We start from the raw sequence: 17,853 nt of genomic DNA on the forward strand, positions 1-17,853 counted from the left end.
GCAGCCAGATGGAGAGCAGTCAGACACTAGTGAGGCCAGGCACGGCGGAGGCAGCCTCCTTCTGGTGCTGAGCACTTGGGATTGGTAAAGTAACCCGAGTGAAGCCGGGGGGCTTGCCGTCAAACTCATTTATCAATTTATCCCTTATATCCCGCATGAACTGGCAACTTGACTGAGGACACAGATACAACGATACCAACGTTGTTGTACTTTTGGCTCTCAAGTCTTGTTCGATGCGGCAAACAAACAGCAGATATCTTCCACAGAGATTAAAGCATTCATTTAGGATTCCTTCAATTTTTTAAAAATTAATTCACAATCATAATCATTGTTTTTAGGAAAAGCAATATCTTTTATTCGGCACCTTTTCTAAAAACTCTGTGGATGTATTATTCTTTAAAGAGTATTCTTCATAAATATGTTATGAATATGACCTTTTTTAATAAGCATGGTCCGACAATAAAAGGTAAGTTTAATGTTTGTGTGTAGAGGATAAATAAAAGAAACAAACATTGAAAGTCGTCTGCAATCTTAAAATGTAAAGAAGACGTTGGGGACCGCTGAAGAAAACAAATGACAAAAAGAGGAAATGCGTTTGTTTAAACATTTTATTGCTATGTAAAATTAAAAATCTCATACCTCCAATGAAAAAGTACTACTTTTAAATAACACAAATAAAATCAGGCAAAATAAAAAAAAATATTTGGCATTGTGCAGTGATGTTCAGTGTGTGGGAATTAAATGTGAGCAGATTTAGCACAGCATTGCTGCAACACTTGTTAGTCAGGGTTGATGTTATAAAATGCACACTGTACTGTATCGCTCACAGACTACCATCTTTAAAAGTCTCGTGTCATTTCATTGGGTAGAACAGAGCCAAGAAAACTACTAAACATATAACGCTGCGTTTCTCCCTCTCAACATTTAATACTATATCTAACTGAGGTCCTACAGTGTTTTCATGACATACCCTAAATAAAACCCAACTGAACACATGAAGTTCGTGTGCTTATTATTGGCACATCCATGATCTCCGAGGCGACTGCTCCTACAGTGCGGTGGGAGAAAAGGCTGCAGCTGCTCGTCCCAGAAAAATCGCCGCCGTCACGGTACAGAACATTTGAGCTGCTGATCCAAGTCATTCACCGTGCCACACAATCTGAAGTGTCTCCTTCTTAGTGAAGCCGCTACAAAGACACAATAATTAATGACAAAAAAAAACAAACACAAAACTTCAAGTATATTCCAAACGCAGCTCCTCCTCATCTGGGTGAGGGACTAAAACTCTAGGCATGCAAACACTAGTTATGTGCACCCACTTTCTCTTTCTGTGACATACTGCAAAGTGCATATTAGGGACTGGGTGCTCTCCTAAAGACTTAAGTTTGGCTCTTTGCGCTGTGGCGTCAAAGTTAGCTCATTCTCTAAGAGGCAAAGAGGCGTGGCTTTACTACATTGAGATTCTAAACGTTGTGTTGCTTAATAATGCTGCACTCGATATAACACAGGTAAAACATGAAGCATTAGCGTTCAGAAGTTTGCTAATTCAAAAAACAGTTTAAATTCTCTGGGCAAAACTGGAACATAAAGTGACCGTGGAAGCATTGACAAAACATAAAGCCTCTCATATAAGTTATGAAATAAATTAAATTCAGACATAAAATAACTGATTACAGCCAGAAAAAATAAGATTTCTGTTTTTTTTACACAAGGGATAGCTTTGTTGATCATTCCATATCCGCATTCTGCATCAGCATTCACTGCATTCATGGAATACCTTACAAAATAAGTAAGTAAATAAATAAATAATCCTTGCATTGTTTAGTATTTGTTATTTTTTCCTTTTACAGTACCATGACTTGTAACTGTACAGTGAGTAGGTATAATACAGCAATTACAATGAGAAGAGGGGGGTAAACCCATTGTCTGGTGTTACATGGGGCTGAAAGTGGGGCTTGAGGGTACCGGTGGTCTGCTGGTCTAGGCCGGTCCAGACTGGTCTAAATTGAACGAGGCCCTTTAGCAATTCATAATCATCTGGCCCTTCTTTGTTGGTCTGCCACAAGGGGGAATTGGCTCAGGTTGAGGCTCCGGCTGGTTTCCAGAGCTGCCTCGACTTCAGATCTGTGCCGGACTTGCTGAGATCGGCGTTTGGCTGGGTGAGAGTCAGAGGGGTGGGGAGGTTGAGGTCAAAAGGTGTAGGGAGCCAGGGCTGCTGCGGTGACCTCAGAAGTGGCCCATCCTGGCGGCGAAAAGGCTGCGTGACCGTGGCACTGTCGAAGAGAGGCGGCCAAAGCTGGACGAAGGCCACTTCATGATGAACTGGGAGGTCACTGGCAGCAGATACCTGGACAGACGGACACGAGCGAGGGACGAAGGGATTAAGGGAAAGGATGAACATAATGAGAGGATTAGATATGCATAGGTCACAATTTAGAGGTTAGGGCGCGTCAGTGCTCGGCACTGAGATCACACTCTTCATATATTTCTACCATTCTACCATTTTACGGCCATCGCCATTTGCACATTTCAACTCTAATAATAGCTTGGTGATTTCAAGATATCGTGACATCACCCTCCCCTTGACAACGAGAAAAAAAGATTGTGAGATCCATATGAGTTAATCAACTGAGCAGTTTGTCTATAAAATGCCAGAAAATAATTCAAAATGATGGTTATGATTCCCAACACACCAAGGGGATGAGATGTCCTGTTTTGGTCTGACCAACAGTCCAAAACCCAAATATATTCATTTTACTTTCATGGATGGCAAAGAAAAGCATCACATTCTCATATTTAAAATGTGTAAACAGCAATTGTTTTGCTTTATTATCAGGGATTAATATCAACTATTTTCATTAGTCAATTATCAAAATAGTTGACGATTAATTTGATTGAGTTAATCGATGAATCATTCCAGCTGTAATTTTATGAAATGTACCAAATCTAAACTCTCAGTTAGCGTTCTGTTTAATTAGGATTATATGCAGTATTTATGTACGCGTAGACAAATGAATGATTGACCTCATACTGACAGAAGCAGATGCTTTCAGGACAACTGAATTTTTCAACTTTGACCTTTTTCTTACATTTTTGGTATCATGAACAGAAAATCCTCACCTATGATTCCGAGGCATAGGCGTCAGTACCTTTCTAAGACTTTTCTATGACACCTTCCACCGAGACAGAGCAGTGAGGCAGCTCCTGCTAACAGCGTTCCAGTACCTGAGAATGAGACCAGCGTCAGGTTGAGAGAGAGTAAGGAGGGGCTGAACCCTGCTCCCATCTTCCTTTAGCTACTGGAAATGAGTCAGATATGGTTGTCAGAGCAATGTCAGATGAGATGAGCAAATGTTTGCGGTACTGTTCAGAAGACATGAGACAGGGGAAGTTTGAATTCTTCCAGACTGATCAGTTGGCAGAATGACTTGCGTGTATGGGCTTTTGCAGCACTACTTGTCATATTGTGATGTTAAACATTATGTGACCTTTTTTGCCACTTCCGCAGCAAGGATCTTTAGCTCATAAAAAATACATCTGATAATCGTTTAGTTGAAAGAGTACAATGGGCAAAAGAAATAGTCCCCGTGGAAGTGTTTAAGATGTGACAATCTAATCAAAAGGGAGCCAGTGGGGCGGAGGATCAGAGTGAAGAAATGATATCTTCCTTTAAGCTGGTGCAGAGATAGCATACTTTTTCCTTCTGACAGCTCTCTCTCTCTCCTTGTGAAATAGCTCTTGGACAAATTAGCCGAGCAGTTTCTTTTAAAGTCGACCGGAAAGAGAAAAAAAAAAAAGCACATGTCGCTAAGGGCGCCCGCTTCAACACAGTAGACTCAGGAGAGTTAGAACAGATCCAAATTAACTTCATTTAGTCCAACGAGAGTGTCCTTGAAGCAGCTTCAAGTGGGCCGTGGGTATCCCTCCAGCACGTCCTCTTCTCTCTGACTGGACTTGGTGAACAAGGGCTCAGTCCGGCACTTCTTAAACTCCTCCACTCAAACCCAAGAGAACAGGTGGGCAGGATGTGTTTTCACTTCTAAGTGCAGTCTTCAAGGTGACATTTAGTGATTCCATACCATGATTTTGCGTCGCCCTTGTTTTCATTTCTTTCTACATTTGTTATGTGTCTCTTCCCCCTGCTCGGCACCTTATTCCATCGCCTGCCTATGTGATTCCCCGTATTCCTCCATTGGGATTCTGTTCATGGATTGGGGAGGGGTAGGTGGAGGGTTCTCCCCTTCATTTCCATAAGGCTTTGGCTGAAAACCCCGAGCCCAGGCATGGAAATGACAGTAAAAAAAAAAAGAAAGAAAATCAAATATTGAACATCCATTGGGGACCCGAGTGTGTGTTCTTCAGAGATCCTCTGGTATTCACTTTGAGAATATTCTGCTTATAGACAGCATCACGGTGCTGGTAGTGGTAAGGGGTGGGGTAGGAGGGCTTCTCATGTCCAAGCGGCCGCTGTCTCTGCAGGCTATATTTAATTGGATTCACATTTGGTATCTTCCAGGTTCGTCCTCCTTTTGATCATGAAGAAGGTCTTAACAATGTGCATGCTTGAAAGCCAGGGGGGGAGGCTTGTTCATGCACTTGTGCTTTGCTTCAATCCGTCAGTTGGAGACGGAAAGATACTCTCCTGCGCCGCTCCTGACATGCAGAGCTACAATCTACCGGTGTTCCTCCCGACGGGCCTTCCACGCTACTCTTTAGTCCTCAATCGAGATGCAACTGCCACAGCGAATTAAGAGGAGGCCAGAGAAAAACAAAATGCCACGACTAAGGATGGAGGGAAAGACTGCCGCGATAGCTGACGCAATCATAAACCAAGAGGTACAAAGAGCCTTGAAGGTTATCTGCAGCCCACATTCAGCTCAACACCCCAATTAACCCTAATTACTGCCACACTTTTCAGACAGATGAAAGTTAATAGAATCTGAAACTTTTGTCATTACGGGGAAATTGTCTTTGGGTAGTGACAGTAATTTCAGGCTTAACAAGAAAGTCATTAGTGGAGCTATTTGGCTACTTCCTCTCATCTGCCCACACAGACTGAAGGACTTTGCTTAGACCAATGGGGCTGTTGACATACCTGATCAGGGCACTCAACAGAGGAAGGAGGCTTGAACAAGAGCGGGCAGGTGTGGTCAACAATGGAGACCCCAAAGACCCCAGCCTACAGACCTACTTTGACGTGTGCCAAAGCCTGCTGAGAGCTCTGTGAGTGTATGTCATGTATGTGCGTGTGCATGCACAAGAGACCAAGTGGATATTGAGTTTGTCAGTGCGAATTTGCCTGAATGTATGGTGTTTGATTCTAATATGTGGAGGTTAGAATGTGGAGGTTTGCCAAACTGTTCTTCTAGAAGAGCATTTTTTTTGTGTACATATTGAACTGGAACCCGTAAAATATCTGTCAACTTGAGTCTTTGAGAAATGTCATACATAGTATCCAGGTGTCATTTACCCACAATTTCTCGATTCAGTTTAGTTCAGTGGAGTTGTGATGTTGACCGGATAAAATAAACCAAATTATTGTTTTATTATTAAATAATTTATTTGCAAGTTTACATTACATTCCAATGTGAGACATGTGAGAGGAAATGCACAATCCTCTTTCCATGCACAGTGCATATGGGCGTGAGAGTATTGTTTCAAATAGAATTAGAGATGCACTGATTGATTAGCTGCCGATCGAAACCAGACTCTGTTCAGCTGAACGACCGGTTCACATGACCGCTGGCTGGCCGGTCAGTTTCATATTTCAAATTTGTTGCCGATCATATTTACACTTGCGCGCGGCTGCCGCAAGATACACAGTAACCGGCCACGGCCAACATGTTTTCGGTGAGTGAAGGAGACCTGAAGTTCACGATTTATCACAACTGCAAGTCCAAAATAAGTCTCTCCCTAGCACAGGCTTATTATAGAGCGAACAGCTAACTTTAACGGCGGCTGCACTGACTTGCATCATGGTATGTTCACGCTCTACTCAGTATAATTGGTATTGAGACGAGGTAAATTATAATGCAATCATGATGTGTTCGATTGTATTCTTGTAAAATGTAGTTTTTGGCTAGAAACTTTAATAAATACAGTTGTTTGAAGGAGATGTTATTACAGAAATATAAAATTAATATCAGAGATGGAATTATGATCTGTTTAATTTACTAACAATAGCTCAAAGCATCTTATAAAATATAAGTAAAACTACTGGTGCAAAGATTTATTTTAATCAAAGCAAGTATTTAAATTAAAATGAAATCATTTATTTCCTAATCGTTTGAATTGTGTGTTTTTATGCAAATAAGTGTAAGTTAAAGGGTAACATTTAGGATTTTTGACGGTTTGCACTGACTTTACGGCATTGGTGAAAAAAAGGAAGTCTAGCTGTCAATTATAGTTCTTAGAAAGAAAATCTGAATCTGCAAAATCTTTTTAAAAAACTGAAATGGCATAAAAAATAGCAATCTATGTATCTCTAAACATAATGTATCCTTTAAATGTTTGTGTCAGTTGGATGTGGACACAGCTCGACATAAATAGTTTGAGGTTAGTGTCGGTGTAAAACATTGAAGAGGGACCGAAAATCACTCCGTAACAATCACATGACATGTGCATGAACACGCTCACACACACACGCGCACACACAATTTACCCTCTCATAGAAAGCGTATGCATCAATGAGAAAATAATCCTAATTGCTTCTCTTCTGTCTGAAGTGGCATGCCTGATGGAGAGATGTGAACCCGTGTGTGTTGTGAAACTGCAAACCACACGATGCAAGCCGAGCCATTTTCTGTCTTGTTGTGACAAGAAAAAGAGCGGTGCTTGGGCTGATCATGGCACTGATGCGGTGTAGGTGAGGCGCTCAGCTCCCACCGAGGCCACTTGTACTAAAAATGCACTCAGTGTGAGATGCTCTTGATAAACGCGTCAAGTGAAAGTTATAGTTAAGCATGTGGCAGCAGGATGATTGGCTGGTGATGTACAGCAAGCTGGCCGAATGGTTGCGGCGCGGACAAACAGTGCTCTCAACAGTCCTAATATGCTTTCTTCTCCTATCTCCTCCTTCCATTCAGATATATTGTCTTTTATTTTTGGGCATCAGATCATATGAAACGCATCCGATTCTCAAGTCAATCCAAATAGTGTCGAGTGAAAGGAGAGGAGACCATGCTAGACTGTTGGTTGTGCAGCTAAAACAGCCATCATCGGGGCAGGTGGGGCCAAGCCTTTGTTACAGCGGTGAGGTGGTGGGGAGCAGCAGGGAACGGGGGCGGTGCTGGTAGATGGTGGGGGGAGGGGGTGGGGGGGTTTAGCAGAACTAAACCAAGCAAAGACCTGCGTCGAGGGGCGAAGAGACGGAGGAAGAGGAAGAGGAAGTGGCAGCGACAGCAGCAGGGGTGGAGCCATGGGTAGAGGCTGGTCCAGCAGCAAATGGTAAGCTTTTTTACACAGACATGTATAGACAGAAGAAATAAGGAGAGACAGACCAATGCATGCTTACATGGACTCTCAAGGACACCTACATACATATGGGTACACCAATGTGTCATTTTGTGTATGCTTGACTTATTAAATCCAATTACAGTCTTATCTTAAAATCTTCATAGTCCACTAATTTATATTCCTTAATCCACCCTCAAAATAAATATGCTTAAAACAATCAATAGCAACAATGTCAGATTAGTCAAGACATAAGTGGCTAACAACTGTACACAAGCCCCACACGCTTTTTTTCTTTTAACAGCAGAGGTTTTTATACTGGAGGCACAAAGTGATAGCCTGTTAAAATATGCGCAAGAGTTATGAATCATGTAAAGCGAGGCCCCAGGAAAAAAAAAGAGCTCTCTCTCCCTCTCTCGTAAGGTCATTTGCTGCACAGGCTCATCTGGGCTCTAATTGAATTAAGCAGGCCTCGGGGGGCCCCGGGCTAACCTGAGCGCTAATCTGTGGGCCATTATTTCCTGTTAACAGCACACTCCCTCTCTCCCTCTCTCCAGCCCCCTCCCTCACTGTCTGCCAGCCCAAAGCATATGTGCTTTAAAAATTCCCTCACTCCAAACCTGAGCTGCTGTCTCCTGCGGGGATCAACCTTAAAAATAGAATGAGGCTGATTTTTTTGTTTTGTTTGTTTAATTGGGGTTATTTGATAAAGATGATGGCTCCAAGTCTCCGTGGAGGAGGGAGGGGAAATGTTCCCTAAGAGAGGTTTAAATCAAATCAAAGATTTCTTCACTGTGTGTCAAAGTGTGTTCATTTATTTATTTTCCAGAACTTTCTAAAGGTACTTTTAACAAAGTTAATAGCTAGGCATCTGCTTTCACAAACTCATGTGTAACCAGTTTCTATCTGGACCTGAATATCAATCGGAGGAAGACATCTAAATAAATATTCCCATCACCAAGGACGTCTCCTGTTAATCTTAACGCAGGTCCAATATCCTGGTGCGCTAGATGTCCTTCCCCTGATATGTAGTGTGTTGTGTTCTTTTAGTGTTTTTAACCCGTTATGACCTTAGACCCACTAGTTTAATCTGTAAACTAGGACAATATAAGAAAATAATGTATTTATGGGTCTGAAGACTTTTCAGGCATTTAGATGAACACCCTTCCCACATCTTGAACAATGATAGTGATAGATGGATAGTTACTTTATTAATCCCACAAGGGGACATTTTTTCGCTACACTGAGAACACTAGGAACAGCTTTAACCTGGGACCTACCAGTAGACTCTTGAATCCGATCTCATGCAGCCACCCTATTGTATAATAAACTATCTATTACAGCAGTAAAGCTTTACGAATCTTTCAAAAACAAAGACCTCAGGGGGAAGTCATTGAAGGGTTGGGTTTCCTTCTCACCTGGTGTCGTCCCACTCTGGGCTGAGTCCGGTCAAAGAGCCACGGGACTCTGAGACAAACTTGTAGACGACCAACAGGCAGTCTCGGCACAGCTGGACCAGCCGGCGGCAGCACAGCAGCTCCTGAGGGGACACCACCTCGCTGCTCTTACTGAAGATGGTCTCCCATGATGAACTGGAGCGCAAACAAGAGGGCACGCACACACACACTCAAATAAAGTCAGTCAGGATAATCATCACCATGTATTCATCAGTATGCACAAGTATACAGTGCATGTGTATGCATCGTGCAGGCACACAGATTAAGTCACACTCATTCATATGGTTATATGTTCTTCATACTGTTTGGCCTTTACTGTACATGTGTGCATATACATTTGCATGAACACGTACAGGCAGACATGCAGGAAGACACACAGGGAGGAAGGATGAAACAGATCCGAGTACAGTTAACCCCCTTTACAACCCCGGACATACCCCTGACTGTGAGAGAGCTTCAACAACTGAGACACACAACCCAGGGGGGTGCGTTTGATGTCTACCCCCTTTCACTCCTTAGGAGGTCGGGGGTGCTTCCTCTGAAAAGGTTCAAAACTGAGTTTTTTCATTCTCTTTCCCTAAGTCGTTTTCAAAGCCTGTTGAATTCATCGCCCACAATAGCTGCGAGGCCGTTTGATTGTTGTTAAGTCCCTTAGATACAATATCAAACAGGAGACAGCGAGGGGGGGGGGGGGGGGCCACACTGTGATTTGGCGTGTGCTTTTCGAGGTGCACCCGCATCTCTGTCGCAGCGTGACATCGAGCCCCCCTGTTGGGTTTATCCATGTTTGGGCCGTGGCCTGTTGTAGGGAGGGGCCAGACGGTAGGCTAGCATTCTAGCTGGATCAGCCAGACAGGCTGTAGACAAAAGCTGCATGGGGGTAGCTGAGGCTAGGCTAGGCTAATCCTCCCAGTCATCTACCCCTCCACCCAACCTTTTGTCTCCTGGTTTGTTTTTTCCTGCGATGTCTCATTTTCAATCAATCCTCTCCCTTTTTCTCTGTCGCCAGGTCCCCCCCCCCTTCTCGCCTTCTGCTTATCATCCCCTTCATCTCTATCACCCACTCACTGCCTTCCTCATTCTCCCTCAATTACGACAGCCAAGGAAGTTAGGGAGGAATAAAAGGGAGAGCCGTGGGCAGAGACTTCAGTTACACCCTCTGACTCCTCTGTGTCGAGGGAAGCACGGCCACTGAGCAACTGAACTGTAAAGAATATGGAGAGGAGGAGATGCAAGAAGGTCAAACCTCCATCACAGACGAGATGAAAAGCTTCCGGCGCAGCAGCTGTCTGTCTGTGTGTGTGTGTGTGTGTGTGTGTGTGTGTGTGTTTTGCTGCATGTGTGGACTTGTTTGGGAGTGCTAATGCGTGTGAAATTGTATGGAAAACATTGTTGTCTTTGAGGGATGCAAAATGTGTGTTTAAGAAAGCCAATGTGAACCAGCGATGAGAAACAGTTCTGTGTGTGTGTGTGTGTGTGTGTGTGTGTGTGTGTGTGTGTGTGTGTGTTTGTGTGTCTGCTGTTTTGGGGTTTCTATAGGAACACAATCAAGTTGGCTGTCTCTGCAGTGACTCATCTTGTAGGAAGCCACTTAGTGTCGCCATCAAAAAGAGTAGGAGAAATAAATAAATAAAAGGAAGCCAAATGAAAACTTTAAAGTATCTGATAACACACTGTACTAAAAGAACTGAGAGGCCTTCATTCACCTCCTTCCTGCTTCCATTCCTCCCCTCTCCTTTCCTTGCTCTCACCTGTGAAAAAGCCCTGATTACCAGCCCAGATATGTGACCTTAATTTGCACCCAGCCTCCCCAGAGGAACATGTTTCTTTCATCCCCAAGAGCTTTCAGGAAAGTGCAGCGGGGTCTGGTCGGTCTGTCACTCATTCTCTGTCATTCAGCTGCAGTCGCTTCCCTCGTCATACTGAATAAAAATGGCAAATTGTCTCTGCTGTCATTGAAAATGATATCTATTGACGAACACTGGGCTTAAGGACATGGGGAGATTGCGAGGAGTGTGAACTTCTAGTTATGGAGATAAGTATGGAGTGGTGTTATGCAATGAATAGAGTTATAATTGGCCTGCAGTGTGATCGCTTGTTTGTGTGGGGTAGAAGAATCAGTGTCCATGAACATCTCTGTTCATTCAAGGGTGTTCTTTGTGATGCTCTGGGCAAATTTTCAACATCTCTTTTGATTTGATTTTTTTGTCTTGGTTAGTTGGTCTCGGTTTAAGTCACCAATTACAATCAAAATATTCAAAATTTCTTGCATGTACTTATTCTATGATGGCAGGCTTTTCACCCTTGTGAGGTGGTTGAACACTTACGGACTAGTTTCAAGCATATCCCGGCCATTCCATCCTCATCTAAAACCCAGCTCACAACCTTGCAAAGACTGGCCTACCCGGTGTTGGAGAAGCAGTTCCACAGGCCCTGGCCGTGACTCCAGAGCAGCCGGTTGAAGACGCGATTAAAGAGCCGGTAGAGGTGGAGACTTTCTACATCCGGCTCCCTCCAGATCCGCTGCAGCACCGAGCGTACATTTGTACGAACAATGTCCAACACCTGAGTGACAGAGAAAGTGAGAGGGCGATGGGGGGGGGGGAGACTTAAATCAAGAGTGTGATAATGAAGGTAATTACTCTTGCAAGACAAAAGGTGACAGCATTTCTAATTGATTATGCGTGAGTTGGCATTTGTTCCAACTGTAAGATTTCTCTCTTTTTTTCACCGTACCTTAAAATTAGCAATCACAGAGGCTAATGCATTCACTCAGTAACAGAGAGCAAGCTCGCTTTAATGAATACACAGACGGATGCATGCACACACTGGAGAACATCAACACATATTGTAAATGCACCAACACATCCTGAAAACTAATTTAATCAAACATGAAACACAGGTAATGAGGGTTTCAGCAGGTTTATCTCTGCATTCATGGTAAAGCATGCACATGCATACAGCCTGTGTGTGTGTGTGTGTGTGTGTGTGTGTGGGTGTGTGAGTGTGTGGGTGTGGCTGTGGTAGAAGGAAGATGGAAAAAACTGCTGGGGCAGACAGTGGAGAGCAGGGGAGAGGACTAATTGCTGCACCGACGTCAGTCTTGGAGAGAAGGTGTCAGAAGTTCCCAGGCGGTCTGAGGACACCTGCACCAGCCTTCCATCTTCCCCTCTTCGTATTCCCATCCCTTCCCACCTCGCTGCCTTCTCTTCCTCCCCTATTCTTTCTCTTTTCACCCCGCTCAGAGTGCAGCACTGTGGCTCTTCTACTTTGATTCCTCGCCCCTCATTACTGACGTTCCCGTCTTGACTGTGTGTGCGTGTGATGCGAAGAGGGAAGATTTCCAATATGAGGCGAGCGAGACACACGCATACACACGCCGACAAACTGATAGATGAGTAAACACACACACACACACACACACAGATATGTTTTGGTATGGTAATCAGATGGCAGAGCGGTGGGCGCTACATTCCTGACCTCTGCCTGCTGCTCATTAGGCTGCTCCACTCCAAATAAAACATCGGCTCGCACCGCCACAGCCCACAACACAACTGAGCACAGTTGTGCAGAAAGCAGCGGCTGAGAGATCACATCATTACTGACACGCCTACCGGATGGCATTTCCCGTCTTGTCCCCTCTTCTGTTTTGTTTACATCATATTTGGTGTCTCTACCTCTCACTGTCTGACATGATAATGATCTTCATGCGTGGCTTTTTTTCTTCTTTTTCCCCCCTGAAGCTTTATTTGGGAATTATTTTTGTACTTTAAAAGTTTTTCAAAAGGATTCAAAGGAATAGGTAGGAGCAGTGACATTTTGTCACATTCACCGATTTTAACAACGTCCATTGTAGACAGGGTGACAGTGTGGGCTGGGGTGCAAGGGTGCAGGCAGGAAACTTGTACAGATGTGAAAAGATAAATCTGGCCCATTTTTAAGACTTCAAGATATATCTGAAAATGAACCATTATCGCTGACAATAATCTCTGAATCTAGCTGTTTTTAACTGTTATAAGTTAATTAAGTATTAATAACTAGCCGAAGCTACTCAAGTTTTCTCACTCACAGGTGGGCCCTTTGTCTTTCTCAAACACACATACCAGATCTTCCCTTTCTTTCTGGATGGCTGGGAACATGTTAATCTCTGCAGTTTAAGGCCACATTTCCACCAGCCTTTCCTTCAAGCCAATAGGCTACAACTTTACAAGAATGTAAAAATCTGGAGGGACAAGTTAGACGTGAATTGGCTCAGATATCTGTGATCTGATTCCAGCATAAGACTCACCTTTCGTTGTTTGGTAGAGTCCAGCTTCACTAACCAATAGGAGGCCACTTTTGATTTATGGTATTTCCAGTTGTCCAGGATCTATGGAAGAAAAGTCAGGGGTTAAAAAGTTAGAAAAATAATCTTTTGAACATGAACAAAACGTGTGTTAGTTCAGACGTCCTTAAGAAGTAGAATCGGGAAACACATTTAAAAACGCCCTGATAGTATTTTAAAGGTATCATTTTGAACAAAAACAAACACTGAAGGTCTACTTCGCTGACATTTTATTACATCTGCTGCTTCTCAGCAGTCCTCCGTCACAACCCGGGGTTCTTACAGGGCGGTCATTGTGCTGTGCAATTCAATTACTGCCAACAACGACAATAAAAATCAACATATTTGGCAAGAAAGACACCTTCCAATTTAGAGCGCAATTCAATATTAGTATTTTAGTATTTAAAGGGCCGGTATTATATCAACACGTTTTTAGTGCTTGTGCACATACATTTGGTTATCTGGAGTGCCTACCAACCCATAAACTGTGAAATAAGACAATATTCAATTTCTTTGTGGACTGACTAGGACAGAAAACATGGGATTAAATAAGCCATTCAGATCTCACTCCTCTTCCTATGTCACATGCAAACTTTTTCAGGAGGGGGTCTTAAAGAGACAGGCACTGAAACAGAGCGATTCAGACAAAGGCTGAATACAGGTATATTCAGAAAGAGAGAAATACTGTTTTTTTTTAAATATTAAAGCTTGTAAACATGTTCTAGTAGAAACCCACAATACCAGTATGAACCTGAAAATGAGCGTAATATATCCCCTTTTTAAAACTTTAAAAAAAGAGATTGTTTACTGCAGCACTTCCGTACACGGTCTTGTTGTTTTGTCATCAGTGCGTAGGTAGAGCAGTTCCGCAATCACCCCAATTCCTAGCCAGTTTTACAAAACGACTGTTAATTTGATCTCACAAAAGTCTGTCTTCAGAGTCAAATCTCCTGCTTCACGATGATGACACAAGGCATTTAAAGCATATTTTCAATGTCATTTCTCATGAATGGTTTGGATGTATTACTAGAACATGACTATTGACATCTGAGCTATGTAAAAAAGAATAATATTGATGTCATTTTCAAACTGATGTGTAAAATGTGGCGAGCATTTAGATAATACAGTGCTCGTCTGTAACAGACTTTTGTTTTCATAGCACAACTCGGGGATAATAGAAAAGTCAAGTCGTGATCTTTGGTTCTTAAGCAGAAAAAAATCCATTGTTTTGCAGGTGTGTCATAAATCCTTGGGGCATGTGTCGTTATGCTCAAAAGCTGTGCAGGATATTCCCATGCACTTGCTCCTAGTGCCAACATCACTGTGTACCTACAGGCACTGCTATTGTTGCTCTGTTGACTTAGTCTACATCTCCCCAGTAGTGCACATAAACCTCTCACGTAGCACGTTACATCCCCTGCAAACAGTGCTCCCATTGGGAGGCTCCAGTGTAAACTTTATGTTTACTCACACTCGCACACAGACACGCACACAATAAACAATCCACGAGGATTCACAGAAACCAGAAACAGAGCTACAGTGTACATTGAACACTTTTGTTTGCTTTCCAGAAAGTTACTTGTTTGCTTGTTTGGTATTCTCTCTCAATAAAACCTAATGAACCTTGTATGGCAAGATGTACGACCATTTGTCACTCTTTTTTTTTTTTTACACAGATTACCCTCAATTAAAGCACAACAAAACACACTCCATACATTTCACCTTTCAATGGTTCCAACTGCGACAAAAAGGTTTTGAGTGAAGTATAAAAGAGCCAATTACTCGGATAGAAACACATCATTTGCCCAATTAGACGTTAACTTTAACGTGGAAAACAAAAATTGCCAAAGATTGTTTTCATGCAAAGTGAACACTCCTTTCTCTCCCGAGGCAAGAAGTGAACAATACAGGTGCAGTTGCTCATCTGCGTTTCCATGGTGCTCTCATTAGGGTTTGTTAACAGTACAGGTGTGGTGCTAATTGTCTCTCACGACCCAGACACACCCAGATGTCAGGCACACACACACACACGCATTTATTTTGCTGTTCTTGTGGGGACATTGTATGAGCAGACATCATTTAATTAGTGGCTTGCACAGACTTGACCTTAATTATATCAACTACATGCATAAGTTTGAACTTTCCGGAATTTTATTAAGAAATGTTCATAATTAAATCAATATTGGGGCTCTTACCTGCGTTACAACACATGTAGTGACATGTTATCAGTTCTTGTGGCATTATGACAAAGCCAAATTCCATTTATATTTGGAATATTTTTGATATCATGGTTGAGTGCAAAAATGTGCATGTTAAGATTTTAGGGCCCCCTAAACATTGATCAAGTGAATCATCATCCGAGAAGCTCCAGAGTCGTTTTCTCAGTCAAACGGCTTTTTCTGTTTTAGACGCATCATTGTACACAGAGCAAGGCAGGAATGCAAGGCTGGTAGCCATCCAGCTATTTTAATTTGCTGGTGGCCATGTGATAGAGGGACCATTGACCTTTTGGCCTGCATGTGACATAAATAAACTCAAATAAACAACTTTTTTTTTCTTATGTAGCCAACTGAGAAGTTTTGTATATCCATTGAACATGTTGTTTTGGTGGTATTTCTATCATTAGTCATTCTGGTGAAGACGGCTGCTGTCCTTTCAGCACCGCGGGAGCCTTGTTGCTGAACAGACAGCTGGTTCTGAGGACACAGACGGCCGTAACGGAGGTCACAGTCAATGTGGACTGGGCGGATGAATGCTTTCATAGTACTTTTGTGCCACTGATGTGTTGCTTCTGGTGTGAGTTGAAGGTTAGCCTCCGTCTCCCTTTTGATTTTTTTTTTTCCACTTTTTATGCTTTGACAAAATGCAATATCCATTTCTGTACTTAAAAATAAAGTCCATGAACTAAAAAAGTAAGTTTAGAAGTGTTATAGCTGCTAATAGCAGCTAGTTAACTAATAGCCATTGTTGAATTCTTGGACATCCTGCTTCCAAAAGTACATGATGAACATATCCATAACACGAGGATATTACTGTCAGCCATATGAGCTTATTCTTCTGTTGTTTGTACAGTACAGTAGTATCTTACAAAAACATACATTTAAGCAAAAGCTTTTGCAATAAAACACAGTACAAACATGCACCAAATGGAAGGACACAGAGATCTGACCAGAAATAGAGGAGGCACTGATTAATACAAAGGAGCAGTGGGGAATAGTGTGGGGCAGCAAAGTGACCGACACGTTGTCACTGGGGTTGTCTGAAAGACAATGGGAGCAAAGCCAGAGCGGACCGGCTATTGTGGAGGGAGACAAGGAGGTCACTTTTAGTTAGGCTGCAGAGTGATCGTACCTGGCCCCAGAGGGGGCTCTGGGAATACAGTGGGTCTGTATTTCTTGTACACTTGTAATCCATGTTCACTCTCTCTATTTCAGTCTTTTTCTAATGCTACATTGTTCCACTTTTCACAGTCTGTTTCTGCCTCTGAATCTGAATAATTTCGATTCACAAAATAAATAAAATACACTATGTTTAATGCACACATAACTAGAATAGAAATAGTGCACACACCTCATCCAGCACAGCCTCAGCCTCCTCCTCGGTTTTGCCCGGAAACCTGATCCGCATGGCGGTGAGCGCAGCCAGAGTCTGACGCACCAGCTCGGCTTCCTGCTCTTTACTCCTCAGGTTTATCAGCGGATCGCTCTACACGCACACACAAGTCAAGAGAAACCAACTGAGTCTAGAGATACACAATTAAGCAAAACGGTTTCATTCAAAACTATTGTATCTTTTTTAACAATCCTTATTTACGTAGGGGGATCCTTCAAATAATAACAAGACAGCGTTAAAGTGGTGTCACATGTATGAGTGTTTGTTAACATGTCAAAACAACAACGTGAGCAGGGTGTAATGTGTTATCGCTTGTGAATATTAGCCATTACTATAAACGGCCATTTTTACCCAGAGTTCTCATTAATTTATGATCCTGCTGCCACCAGTATAGTCACAGATCATTATTTTGTTCACGTAGCAGTTAGTACAGAGCAGTTTCAGTAACGCGTATCATATGAACCCTTCTCATTTGATACCATTTTGTTATTGCGAGAGCACAGCACTCACTAGTAAACCAAAATCTAATATGAGATTTCCTGTACCAGCGTTTACTTATCCCAAGAGGTGTGATTCCCACAGGGAACACAAATGTGTAAGAAGGTTTAAAAAAAGAAAAGAAGGGAATTCTTCTGTCATTTTGTATACATGTGTGTCAGGATACAAGCGCAGTCTATGGCCTTTCAGTACAAAGGTTTTCCCACTTAGTTCTACTCTCAATGTTAATTATTCTGCTCCATTTGAGTTTGTTCCACTGTATGCAAAGGTTACCAGCATACTTGTAAAGAAGGAAGGGGAATGGAGGAGGCAGGCGGAAAGCAACAGATGGCAACACAATAGAAGGTTACAGTAGGCTTATACAGTATCGAAGAAGCTGCTGAGGGGATTCCTAGTGGGCCAAGATACAATATTTGCCACAGAAGGAGAAAAGCAACGATGGCAGAAGTACATCAGACTTTGGTGAAATAGAATTTGAAAGTAATTCTTGATTGTTTACTTTAACCCACT

General features: G+C 42.6%; 1 protein-coding gene across 9 annotated transcripts in view; it reads right to left on the reverse strand.

Annotated features, from left to right (window-relative positions):
- Positions 1 to 544: 544 nt before the first annotated feature.
- Positions 545 to 17,853, reverse strand: part of ttll7 (tubulin tyrosine ligase-like family, member 7) — a 68,538-nt gene continuing 51,229 nt past the window's right edge. For 2 of the 9 annotated variants that reach the window (XM_031864200.1, XM_031864206.1), the window contains 5 exons: positions 16,804 to 16,938; positions 13,198 to 13,278; positions 11,314 to 11,474; positions 8,871 to 9,044; positions 545 to 2,347 (listed from right to left, as the gene is read on the reverse strand). In XM_031864200.1, the coding sequence (XP_031720060.1) occupies positions 2,227 to 2,347; positions 8,871 to 9,044; positions 11,314 to 11,474; positions 13,198 to 13,278; positions 16,804 to 16,938 (672 nt within the window). In that variant the 3' untranslated portion in view covers positions 545 to 2,226. Of the gene's footprint in view, positions 3,226 to 7,347; positions 7,452 to 8,870; positions 9,045 to 11,313; positions 11,475 to 13,197; positions 13,279 to 16,803; positions 16,939 to 17,853 lie in introns of all 9 variants that reach the window. The other 7 variants (XM_031864198.1, XM_031864199.1, XM_031864205.1 and 4 more) reach the window with 7 other exon arrangements.

This window comes from Anarrhichthys ocellatus, unplaced genomic scaffold (assembly GCF_004355925.1).
Source record: "Anarrhichthys ocellatus isolate YVR2014 unplaced genomic scaffold, GSC_Weel_1.0 scaffold30, whole genome shotgun sequence".
Taxonomy (NCBI): Eukaryota; Metazoa; Chordata; class Actinopteri; order Perciformes; family Anarhichadidae; genus Anarrhichthys; species Anarrhichthys ocellatus.